The sequence below is a fragment of the Triturus cristatus genome, chromosome 1_2 (assembly GCF_964204655.1).
Source record: "Triturus cristatus chromosome 1_2, aTriCri1.1, whole genome shotgun sequence".
NCBI lineage: Eukaryota > Metazoa > Chordata > Amphibia > Caudata > Salamandridae > Triturus > Triturus cristatus.
In genome coordinates, this window is record NC_140580.1 from 988,593,434 (window position 1) to 988,606,277 (window position 12,844).

Consider the following 12,844-nt stretch of genomic DNA (forward strand, 5'->3'; position numbering starts at 1 on the left):
ACATCAAGTCCCCGATCAGTACCACTATCTGCCTACGCTACAATCTTGCCTGGCGTTCCTTCATGCCCAGATATACCATGCGATTATTGCTCTCCTCCGTCGCTTGACCCGACCACACCTGGAAGAACAAACAGCGAGAGGAAGCGGCCGTGACCTGCCCCAAGACTCTACGAAATCCTCCTACCGAATGATGTGGGAGCTCGCCACCAACCTCTGTCCAAGCTTGCCCACCCCACAAGTATTTGGACCCCTATTGCTCCAAGAATTGGAGGGGGAGGAGGGGCAGTCCTGTCTGGAGATGTGTGTAGTAGAGGACATGTGTCCTAGGGTACCTATTATTTGGGTGCAAATATCAGTACCACGAGTACCTGCAGTGTTTAATACTCAAAACAGTACTAACAACTCAATCAGCACAGGGCTAGTAGCCCCCCCCGTCTTACAGCCGTGTGTGACAAACAGGGTGATTAAAGGAAGGCTAACCCCAGTCAGACACTTAAAGACCCACCACGTGGCTGTGCCCAAAAACCACCATCCCGCATCAAACAGACCCGATGGAAAGACAACAAGAGCCTAACGCGCTACACCCGCGGATGACCCAGGAAATAACCAATCGTTTAACAATCGAGTAAATAACAACAGACATCCTTTTAGCATCTGAAGGCCTAGCCATTTCCGAAGTAACCTGGGACCCCAATGCCAGGCATCAGTGCAGGCCTCGGCACCCATGGTGTGTGTGATCTTTGCCCACTTCCGTGTGAGCCAGGGCCCGCGATGCATACTTTCTTCATGATCGCTGAAGCACACGTAAACCACCCTAGCTGTTCCTTGCCACTAGGTCATCCTACCTTAAGGAGCCCCAATGAACGACCAGGTAACCTTAACCCTCACTCAACACTAGGCGTAACTCTTTGCTTACCCTAGGTGCTGGATGCAAAGTGACACCTCCCCCTGCTCCCGACCGTAGTGGTGAAGCGTCCCAGGAGTGCACGGATAATATAAAAGACCCCGACAGAACCGAGGGAGCCCTGCGCAGCTACAAGTGTTTTCAAGAGTAAAAACTGGTCTACAGGGCTACCCAGCATGCTCAGGCACTGGCTATGGCATACAGACCGGCCACCAGCACACCGCGCCTTTCCTAGGAGTTCCGCGCACTGAAAATCCTGACTTAACACTATTCGAGGCGTTAATCTCACGCGCATTGAGAATTCATCTCAATGTACAAATGTAAATGATGTGACACAAGTGAAGAAACGTGAAACAAGGGCCCCCGTTACGTGGGATACTGAGCACATGTCATGCGTCCCTATCTTAACTACAAAATAAGCACTCCCTACAACAAGCCCATCTATTGGCTAACCAGCTGAACCAACAGAAGCATATTAAAACAGGGTCAAACGTGCACGTGCCGTGGGCCCACTGGAAGGCAACAGCCATTATGACGCCTGACTGGTGATGTACACTCCTTGCGCTGGCGATGAAGCTTACCACCTTCTAGCCGGCTGCCGCTCGGGGCCCCCCTCATTGCCTACGAGACCCTGAAGCACAGACCTTCCTTGTACCCTTACGGTCTTGGTGCGCTGGCCGTTACTGCACCGCTGGAAAGTGCGCAACACAGCTGCTTCGTTGACAAGGTTGAACGGTTAACAGCCCCTCTCCCTGCAGTCTTCCCTGCAGGAAACCAGAGAAGGCTGGAAATGGGCAAAAGGCACCAGGGCGATGCGACAGCAACTTGATATGCCTGATCGTTTCCGTAGCGCGGACCCGGGGCTCCAAGCTCATTGCGAACGGGAAACCCAGACCAAAGGCATGCAAAGATCACCTGGCCACTACTGCTGAAGCGTGATCACTTGCCACTGTCACACGCCCCTTCACTCCGAGGGATATCCTCATCACTTGCCACTGTCTTGTGCCCCTACAACCCGAGGGATATCCTGCCACAGCCTCATAGCTGTTGTTTGATACCCCTAATTTACGGAATATAGCAACCCCCGGAGGAGGAATGCTGGGTGGACGGCGCACTCTGAAGTGGGAAGGCCGATAATAATAGCTGCCCCTAAGTCCAATCTTCCTCACAGGGAGGACAAGTGTGCAGGTTACTCTGCAATGCTCTGCCCCCAATCTTATCACGCTGCTTAAATCCCAACAATTTGAGTGACTTTTGGACATTGACCCTGCTATGGTTTTGAAATGCGAAGGCTGTGCAAGCTCCTAGAACCTGCTACAGTTACGAAATGACAAGGCTGTGCAAGCTCATGCTCCGACACTAATGTGGACCTATAGAAGATACATCACCGAAAATGGTCTTAAAAAAAAAACCTTATTCGCTGCGTTATTCCAGATCGCGCACCCAAAACTCGAGCCAAGCTCGACACCCAAGCTACAACCACCACACCTTCTGCTGCTACACTCCCCCTCCTCCTTGGAGCAGCTGCCTGAAAAGCTGTCCCACAAGCATTGTGGGCAAGAAAACCAGGTAACATTCGGACAAGTTGAGAAAACAGTGGAGCCGTGCCACCTAGTGGCCTGACACTTAAGCCAAGGAGGGCAAACAACAACTCCCTTTACCCAAAACGCAGTGTAAAACCAACCAGACTGACCACATACCCCTGGATTCTCTGGAGGACTAATGCTTGCCATGGCGTAGTACCTCCGAAGAAGTCCCCTTGGGTAATCTATTCTGCCTGTAACAGTGCCGCTGCTGGAGGTACATCATACCCCCGACAAGCTGCAGCGACGCGGGACACACTGAGGCCCGGTTCACAATGCCTGGCAATCTAGCCATATAATCACCACTAGTGCCAAATCTGCCCTTCCCCAGTTATTGCTGGCAGAAAACACCTGTTAGTGAGCTGCTGCTGTATTACCGTACTGCACATATGGCAATTGGCAGAGTTTGCCCGTGCACTGTCAGTACTCTTCCCAAAGTGTGCATGAAAGAGCTGGCCTGTATTGAATTAAAGCTGGTCCAAACAAAGGGGCCCCCAAATGAGTTTCACCAAGGGCACCGATAATACTACCGCATGTGCTGTAAGGCATACCAAGAAACCCCTCCCCAACTGTAATTGTGGTATTCTGAGAAGTCTCTTACATCCTTTAATTATGGGCGTTTTCCTCCTCCGCTGTATTTCAATTCTGTGGTGTTGTGGACCTCAGTATGACTGAACATTCTACCAGTGGACTGAGATACCTTCGACCACCACCCAAGCACGCCGGCAAGCACACTCAACCACACATGCCAAGACCGGCGCACACTCAACCACACATGCCAAGACCGGCGAGACCTTATCCCAGTATAAGTCTATTGAGGAAGAAGAAACAACAAAACAGTGGGTCAGTGCCACCCCGTGACGCCAACACCTAAAAGGACTCTCTGGTAAATGAAAGCGAACCTGAATTCCTTCGCAAGGACCCATCCTAAACCGCGACTTCGCTGTAGTGACTACAGCGCACGACCTCAATACCTTAGAAATGCTCACTGGGAAAAGCACAAGACCTCAATGACCCTCAATGCGCTGTGCCGTCACGAAGCCATGGAACAACAGCGATGTCCAGTCATCTCAAGTTGCATTGCACATTCGTGCCCGGGGAAATAAGTGATTTGCCCCGCAGCACCGTATAGCACCGGATCGCCCGCATGCGCCCCGCTCCACAATGAGCCCTCAGGCCCGGGAGACAAGCGACTTGCCCGGCTGCACCGGAGCGCCAACACGCGCCCCGCTCCCCACTGCAGACTCAGGCACGCGCACCGTCTCACATTCAACATTCGGGCACGGGAGACAAGCGCTATTGCCCTGGAGCACAGAGCGGCACCCGTCACCACCACAACCACGCCCTATCACTACGACAAAATTAGCACCACAACAAACTACACAAGACCAACACAGTCGACCGGCCTGTGCAGGAAACAATGCAACGCGCCAGTGCCCCCTGGCGGCCAAACACAGCTATCCCCAAATCCCCCAAGTCGGGACCATTGACGCGGTCAATGGTTGTCAATGGCATATGCAAAAGAAATCCAAACGCCGACCGTGGGGATTGAACCCTCGACCCTGAATTTATGAGTCTCATGCTGTAACAACTGAGCCACCTGAGGAACTGAAACAAGCAGCAACTAGGCCCGTGCACACTAGGCCGTGAGTACAGCCCCTGAGACAACCCCGCCGCGGTCCGTGAAAACCTGCTGTCCGGGCACCAGCGTCAAAGCCAAGCTGCAGCCCCACTGAGGGAACAGCGTCTGCGCCGCCCACCCGGGCCCAGCCCCTCGCCGCACAATAGAGGGCATGACAAACCCGTGTCCAGGGTCTGGCCGCCACGCCGCCGACCTGTGGACAGCTGCCTCGCCACCGAGTGACCCGCAGAATCCTCCCAACCACAAGTCAAGGCTGTCGGCACACATACAATGCCTGCCACCTCCGCTCGGGCCGAAGCCCCGACACCGCCACGGAGGGGGAACCACACGGCGCCCACGCACTCTCCCAACGTCCACCCCCGCATATCGCCACCACACCGAGCATCCACCCCGCAAGGGAAACATGAAACAACTCACCCAGCTCAATGCCCACGCGATCGCCACACACCAAAACCAACACCAAAAAATGCTGGCGGTCAACAGCGCACGCAACTGAACCGGCGGCAGCGCAGGCCCCCCACCGCATGCCCCGAGCGAACAAGGGTGGCAATCGATTTAGCGATAGACACAGGATTCCGGGAGCTAAACCGAAATTCAATTCTTGTGATATCCACAGGAGGGGACTGGCAGTCAATGAATTAAGCCTCGTGGCTCCAGACGCGAGCCTGCCCAGGGTGACACACTGGGATCGAGAAATACTCTCAGTAAGTAAATGATCCTGCGCGAGTGTGATCCACTAGCATGTGATGCGGCCTGAGTGAAAAGGAGCGCGCGAAGCCGTGAACCTGACTTTACTGACTCTTCCCAGCTCTAACAGCCAGAGATAGTCAGTCATTGGCTATATGTAACCTACGGAACCTGCGGACATCGTGACAATCTATGGCCCCCTAACATCAAAATTAACTGCACCGAGGGGCGGGGGGGGGGCACCCGACTCCCCCTCACTGCCACTTTCGGCTCGCTCAAACAAACGACGGTATATCCCGACCAACGACCCTCACAACGACGGTCAAGGCGACGACAGTCAAAGGCGACGACGATACAAGGCGAACGAGAGGGACAAGAGGGCGAGGAAGGGGCGGAGACCGTATAAATACCCCTGTCCCCTCCCCGCCGGAAGTAGCCATCTGCTGGGGTCTCCCCTGGTGGACCCAGGGACTAGACCTCTCACCCCTGTGCCTTCCTGTGGCACTAAGGCGGCCGCCCTTTTAGGGGGGTGGGGGCTGCTTCGCAACCCCCCCCCCCGGGCAGCCTCACAGTTCCCCGGTTTGGCAACTACCCATTAGGCAGGGATACAGAGGGGACAGATGACGCCATACCGTATACCATGTTGTACGCCGCCACAGAGATGCTAGGAATCATGAAAGACAATGAAATGCCCCTACCGGCCCTCTCAACTTCCTCCGAACAAGAAGAGCTTGGGGCGTATGTAGGTGTCATGACACACTGGAAGACAGGAGTAATTACAGTAGTTCAGTCTAGATTGTCTTTGCTTCTCAGCACAATCACAAACTATTCAGCAAGAGCATTTAAGAATCTTAAATATTGTCTGGAATTCTGCAGATGCTATTATTGTTTGACCGGTCGTATATGATGGTCTCAACCATGTAGAGAAAAAAAACACTTCTACTCTAACATCTCCAACAATCACCAACATTAGGTATGTTCATGTGTTTCTTATTTGATGTCTGCTTTGGTTTTATGATGCATTGGAATGTCATTCACTGGCTGCCCCCTTCAACATGTCAATCACATTCTTCTCTATAGGTTGTGTTTGAAGCAGCCAAAGGTGTCCTGGGGGCTTCTGGACCTGTGTCACTGGATGACATAGAATATATTGTGGGGGGGAGCTGTGACACTATCAAGAAGGAGGAGGAAAAACCTAAAGGTAAGACAAGAAGTAGAGACAAGTTACAATCTCTGTCATTATTGGTAAAGTGATAAATTGTTCCCACTGAAGGCAGTCTGGTAACATATATTATTATTAACAAAGTGTAAACAATAATACTCAGGTCTCATAAATATGAAATTGCAGATGTTGACCTCTCTTCTACAACCACCCACAGTTGGTTTGTTGAGGCCTCAGGAAACATGTGCTGCTAATACAAAAAGCTCTGCACTGTATGTCTGTGCCTCCATGTCTTCAGACGAACCTTCTAATGTAGCATTTCAAAAGCACCAAAATTCATGAAGGGGCGCCTTCTTCCTATGTTACAGATCATGTGCCTACCACTGCGCATAGCATAACCTAAAGCAACCCCGGGGATTTTTCTCAAATCGGTCAGGGCTGTAATTGAGGGCAGATTATTTTACAAATCTTCAGAAAATCGTAGTAATCCAGATAATGTAGGTAAAATATTAAGGGCGCAATAACCTTTAGTTATTGAATGGGTTTTACACAGCCCACGAAAAAAAAGAAGCAATGGTGGGTGCAAGGATAAAATGAATCAATTATTAAAAAACTGATTTTCCTGCACACATACTCTGTAAAGATCCTTGATTTTAAATAAATTACAAAAATAATGGCTCTTATTAGACCAGAATTATTCCTGGTGATAAAGATATGTCAAGATTACTGTCTATATATTGTACTTCAAACTACTCTTAGTAAAAAGGAATTCTTACAGGGTTAAATAGATCTGGCTGATAAAAAAAAAAAATGCTTGGACAAACTAGATACATCTATAGTTATCAGCTAAACAATAGCTAAATAACTATTTGTAATAATATTTACTGCTAGACGGTAATAGTACAACAGACACAAAATATTTTAATATTAGGGACTAATACTGTACAATATTCACCCGCACCATTGCATGACTGTTTAGTGACCATGCATATCCAAAACTTCAGGTTGTGGAAGGTGGCGATGAGCTTTACCACCATCAAGGCCAGTTAGTGCTGAGCTTATTTTATACAATAATTTCCCTCATTGAGGGCAGTATTCTTTCCTGTGAAGTGCCTATGGAAATACCTGTTACTTCTGGTAGTAAATGTAGCCATGGTAGTAACTCACGAGAGAGGACTCTACTGCTGGTAGTATTTTCTTCTACAATGGGCAGTGTTTATTATCTGATGCCAATGACTCTCTCTGCTGTATGGCATTAGCCTCTTCCATACAAAGCACCAAAGACTCCGTAAATGGATAGAATTGTAAAACAAGAAGGAAAATTGAAATAAAATGAAACAAGAAGTTAGGCAGATGTGTCCCTCAATGATGACCATCACCTACTGACTCTCCTATGTTTTATACTATTGGTAGCCATTAATTCTTGAGGATGGAGTGTGTCATGCCTAGTAAGCCAAAGGTGAGGCAATCTGGAGACTATGAATTATCTTCCCATATCAGAGCATGAACCATTGATGAACCATGTTGAAAATTGAATTCTCCTTTTTATTTTCCAAGACCTAGGCTATAGGCTAGGCTGAGATGGAATGAGCTTCATTTCCATCTCAGGAACACCACAGAGCTGTTGACATTCAAGAAGGGACTAAAAATCTGGCTCTTTAATTCTCAGGTCAACACACACCCTGTCATCCGGAGGGCAGTGCCAGGACACCTTTGGGTAACCGTTGCGCTTAAGGAATACAACTAACATAAGATAACATAACATAAAACCTATATAATCATAGCAGAAGTGATGTAGTTATGCTGAAATAGTAAGGATTGGCAGGTATACAACAAGGTGATCACCTGTATTGAGTTAGTGATGCTAAAGTCTAATGCCTTTGTGTCCTACATAGTATTCTGCTTTGTTGGACAATCTAAGGCATAACAGCTTGATTAATATCTTGAAGCTTCTACAAGAAGTCATTTTGCTTCCCTGTAAACGTATAATGTTATTCTCAGCAGGTCTAGAGTTAGCTCATATTTACTAATCTTGGGAGATTTTTTCTAATAAAGATCTACTTTTAGTATTAAGTTATAGCTTCACGTTAAGTGGTATTAAGATTTACTTTCTCCTTTTCTATGTATTTTGAGACAATGTGTTTTGATAAACCACATTACAATAAACTTAAGCATTACTTCGGTTCCCTTACACAGTAATAGTTCAAGTTCTCAGAAGAAATAATCAAAAATCTCTGCACCCATTTGTAGGTAAGACGGACAACATAGCAGCTATCGTTTTTGGCGTCATCTTTGGGATAATATTTCTGGTGGCTGCCGCCATTCTGCTCCTGCGCTGGGTGAGGAAGAGGGAGCAAGCGCAGCTGTCTGAGGATCACGGCCGCGTGGATGGTGTAGCAGGCTTCGCCAACCTCACATTTGAGGAGGTAAAGTGAAACATTTGTTCTTTAGTCTGGGGTGGAGAACAGAATAATACAGAGTTTTAGAAAACCTACTTTTCTTTGGAAGGTTTATGCTAGGAAATAAACCAGATTCTTCAATCAGCAGTTCAGGGTTAACTCAATCCACTGACAAATCACCCAGATGGAAACCTAAAAGCATTAATGTGTTAATAATATGATACAAATTACTATAACCTGACATGATGTTTACGTAGATCTATACCGTGTATCCTTTTTAGATCAAGCCTACCAGACAACACTAACTATCTGGTAGTGAAAGGCATAATGTGGGCTTACCAAGAGCACTCAGGGCTTGCATCCTGCCCACTGCTTACCATTGGTTAACTCTACTGTTGCTCTTATTTGCTTGCTTTACATTGGATGGTTTTGCTTATTTAAGCCTATCCATCTTGTGTTTGTCCGTCCCATGGAGCATAGTTTCTTTATCATCTCTGTGATTAGCTGGTTTCTATACTTCCTCTGTCCGCTTTGTGGCAACTACTGTTTTATTTTTGGCTAAACACTCCATGAGAACACATGTGTTTTTCAGCTGTCTCCCTCGTGTGCTTCACCACCCCCAATGGTTTCTCTAGCCCATGTGCTTCTCTCTCCTCCCTCGTACTTGTGTTTCTCTATCTCGCCTATGTACTTATTCCTCTTGCTCCACATTGCTGTTTCACTCATATGCTCTGCCTTTGTCCATATGTTCTTTACCTCGTGTTGCTTTACCCCACCCACTGTGTTGCTTCACTCCACGCCCGCTGTGTTGCTTCACTCCCCGCCCGCTGTGTTGCTTCATTTCCCACCCGCTGTGTTGCCTCACTCCCTGTCCGCTGTGTTGCTTCACTTCCCGCCCGCTGTGTTGTTTCACTCCCCCCTCTGTGCTGCTTCACTCCCCGCCCACTGTGTTGCTTCACCACCCGCCTGCTGTGTTGCTTCACCACCCGCCTGCTGTGTTGCTTCACCACCCGCCCACGGTGTTGTTTCACCCTCAGGCTCCCTCCCCAACCTGCTCCCGCAACCAACTCATCAGTTTACATTTTGTTCTAAAAAGTATTTTCACACAATGCTTTTTTTTAAATGCATTGGTCTATCAATAGATAAAAAGAAGAGAAATCCTGTGTCCTTTTGTAGGCGTGCGCATGTGTGTTCACGTCATCACAATTCTTTTTATTAAGGCATACTGCATAGGAGCCTTAATGCTGTACAGCATGTTTGGCTAGAAAACACTAGAAAAGCCAATAGGTCGCATAACATTGTTACATTGTCAAGTTAGATCGAGCGAGATTGGTCATTGCTGTTTTCGTTCTGGTTTTCAAGTTGAAAAGCATATAATAATTTTTAAAAATAGTTTTTTCAGCCACTGATATTCATCAATTTTACCTTTTCAATAAAAGCTTGACGTTTATATGTAAAGCTGAATTTATAGTTCACACCATGACGTTTTGTTCAACAGTATTACTTTTTTTTTGTCTTCGCAAATTATGTTTGTCTGTCCATCTTAGTTGCATATTGAGTTCCTAATAGTCAGGCAAACATTGCTAGTTTCTCCAAGTTTCAATACAAGCATACAGAAAATGCTTCCCTTGTGATGCAGTGTGAACCAAAATGGATATATATGTGTTTAAGCTGGGGCCAATCAAATCTCCAAGTAGAACGAGTAACCTCATTAGTAAGTCTCGCCTGAGGCAGCACATGTGCTGTCGCTTGAGAGACATTTTGTTAGCTCAAAGTGGGCTTACAGTCATTCCACTGCTTACTATTGATTGGCTTCATCGTCACTCTCATTTGCTTTTTATTTGTCAGCACGTGTGGGATTCACTTCCTCTTCTTGTGTTTGGCCTTCTCGTGGAGCATAGCCCAAGTACTTTAGTCCTTCCACCTTCTTGCTTTAGAAGCTACTTTTTTCTTTTTGTTGAAGCACTCCATGAGAGTGCATGTGGTCTCAAGTAGTCTCCCTCATGAGCTTCCTCTCCCCCCACTCTGTGTCGCTTTCCCTTACCCATGTGCCTTTCTCCCCCACCCCAACTCTCGCCCATTAGTTGCTATGCCCCCCTGCTTTGTTTCTCACCCGATGTGCTTCTGGTCCCTACCCACGCTCATGTTGTCCTCTCTCTGCATTCTGCTTCTGTGAGCCCCCACATCCCCATATTGCTCTTGTTTGTCCTTGCAAGGCGCTTCTGTGCCCTCCTGCGTCTCCTTCATGTTGCTCCCCCACTCCATGTTGCTGCCTGACGCGAACCGCAACCGGACCTCTTTTACATTTAACACTTCTTCAACCAAAAGAAATGTTCAGGGGCCAAACATTTAAAATAATGGGACAGCAAGGACAGGCAAAGGTGATTTTAGCTGTTTGTGCTGGGAGAAGGGATAGAAGAAAAAAAGATTGCTGGGTTCCCACTTTTATATACTAGCAAGATGTCTTCCTCTTTAAAGGCATGTGGAGCTGCTCCGGGTTTGGGACTAGCTAGCCTATACTGTATTGGATCCCCTAAGTCACCCTGAATGAGTTTACACTAAAAAAGTTCCTCAGGAAAAGCTGCTCATGGTCCACAATTGTTCCAAAAATCGATTTACAGTAAATTATGGGATAGCTAAGTGATGTATAGTGGAATGTTGTGTTAAATGCGCTTAGATTTAGGAGCACAAATAAATGCCTAGCAGCCCAGAGACTTGTTTTTTTGGGTATTATATCCTAGGCTCACAAAAATGTTCGGATAATAATATAAGGACAACACAACTGGAGACAAAAAAGCTGGGAAGCGACAGGCAAGACATTTTTTTTCAGAGTAAGGTTTAAATTAAGGGTATGGTACCACATAAGGGATTAACGATAAAACAAAACATGAAAAGCTAAGGTTATGGACAAGGGGAGGTAACATTGTCTCCTCTGATGTCTACAGAGTAAAAATAAAAAATGGCATATTTACAAAAGACTAATTAATATTTTTAACGTTAAGAGCAGAACAAAATATTAAGCGAGAAGGACATGTGGGTGGTGTGCTCCATGTACAATAAAAAAAAAAAAAATTTGCATTGATTTTCCTGAAAGTAATACCTAAAAATAGGAGAAAATAATAGGAGAAAATAATAATAAAAAAAATAGAATTAAGGGACCAATCACCAGAGATGAATCTAAAATGATGAAACCACCTATGAACAACACATAGCACCTGTAACCCAACATCTGAGGTGTCCAGTGTTATCATCCCCTTTCGATTGTAGTTCCATGTGTGCGTGGAGATCTATCGGAGTCAGCCACCCCTTGCCCACCTTGACCCGGAGCCTCAGAACTTCACGGCCCTTCAAGTCCGTGGAAAATTTCACTGTAAATTGTCAGCCCAAAAAAATGATCTCTGACACGTAGCACTGTGACTTATAATGGATGTCATTTCCACATGCAGGCTAATCTATAACCAGAGTGTGTTTGTGATTCATTTCAGGACGCAGTGAGCTTTGGTGAGCAATGATGAAGAAAGCAAAGACAGCACGGAAGTGACGCAATGCTGCCATGTCTCTTTGTATGAGAGCACTCAAATACAGGCTAGGACACCGACTTCCAGGGTTGAAGATGCGAGGACAATAGGACGAAAAAGGGGGAAGAAGCGGCAGTTAATGGACGTACAACTAGTAATTCTTCACCACACATCAAGGATAGGCGTGTCCTCTTCTGACGCCTCTAACTTCTGCTGCATTCTCCAGCGAACGTGCACGATGGCTGCTTGCATGACTCACTTTAGTAACCGCTGCCTGCACATTCCTCCTCTCCACCATCTGAGCTGGCCACCACTTACAGCCCACAAAAATTCTAGATGGCCATTTTGGTCTCCAAAGCATTTGAGTACTGGAAAGCTGTGAGTCAATTTCTGACTGCTAGACTTGGACCAGCATGTTCTGCAGTTGGACAGGAGCAGGATGTGTCCATCTTGAAAATGGTATTTGTGGTGATGTGTAGAAGCGAGAAAAGCATTTTGAAGGGTTGGAGAATTTAGGCTATGCAATACTCAACTGAGAACCAAACGTTCCTGTGCCTCGCATGATTCTTTAACTAGATGCACCCTAGCTGATGCAACATACATTTGCTTTATCTTTTTCTGCAACAACTGCAGCAGTTTACCTTTGGGTCTTCCTATTTTAATTACTCCCGAGGATTTTGTGCGGGTGAAACTTAATGTAGGACAATAAAATCAACAGCCATGAATTCATAGAAATTGTGTGCGATGTGTTATTACCACCCGTCCACCCTCAGTGGGTTGAGCCCACTTACTACTATCGGAACTGCATCACACTGTCACCAATTGGTCCAGGGCCACTCCCACTCTGAGCCGCTGGGGCACCAGACTCCCCAGGACACCATCTGACAGTGGCCTGGGATGAATCTTGTGCCCACCTATCCAGGTGTTCTGCTATCCCTGCGCCCATTTC

The 12,844-nt window shown here is 47.0% G+C and overlaps 1 protein-coding gene across 1 annotated transcript in view; it reads left to right on the forward strand.

Moving 5' to 3' along the window:
* Nucleotides 1-12,624, forward strand: part of MAMDC4 (MAM domain containing 4) — a 394,635-nt gene extending 382,011 nt beyond the window's left edge. The window contains exons 27-29 of the mRNA XM_085611032.1: nt 5,897-6,017; nt 8,229-8,404; nt 11,863-12,624. Of these exons, the coding sequence (XP_085467158.1) occupies nt 5,897-6,017; nt 8,229-8,404; nt 11,863-11,889 (324 nt within the window). The 3' untranslated portion in view covers nt 11,890-12,624. The remainder of the gene's footprint in view (nt 1-5,896; nt 6,018-8,228; nt 8,405-11,862) is intronic.
* The last annotated feature ends 220 nt before the right edge of the window (nt 12,625-12,844 follow it).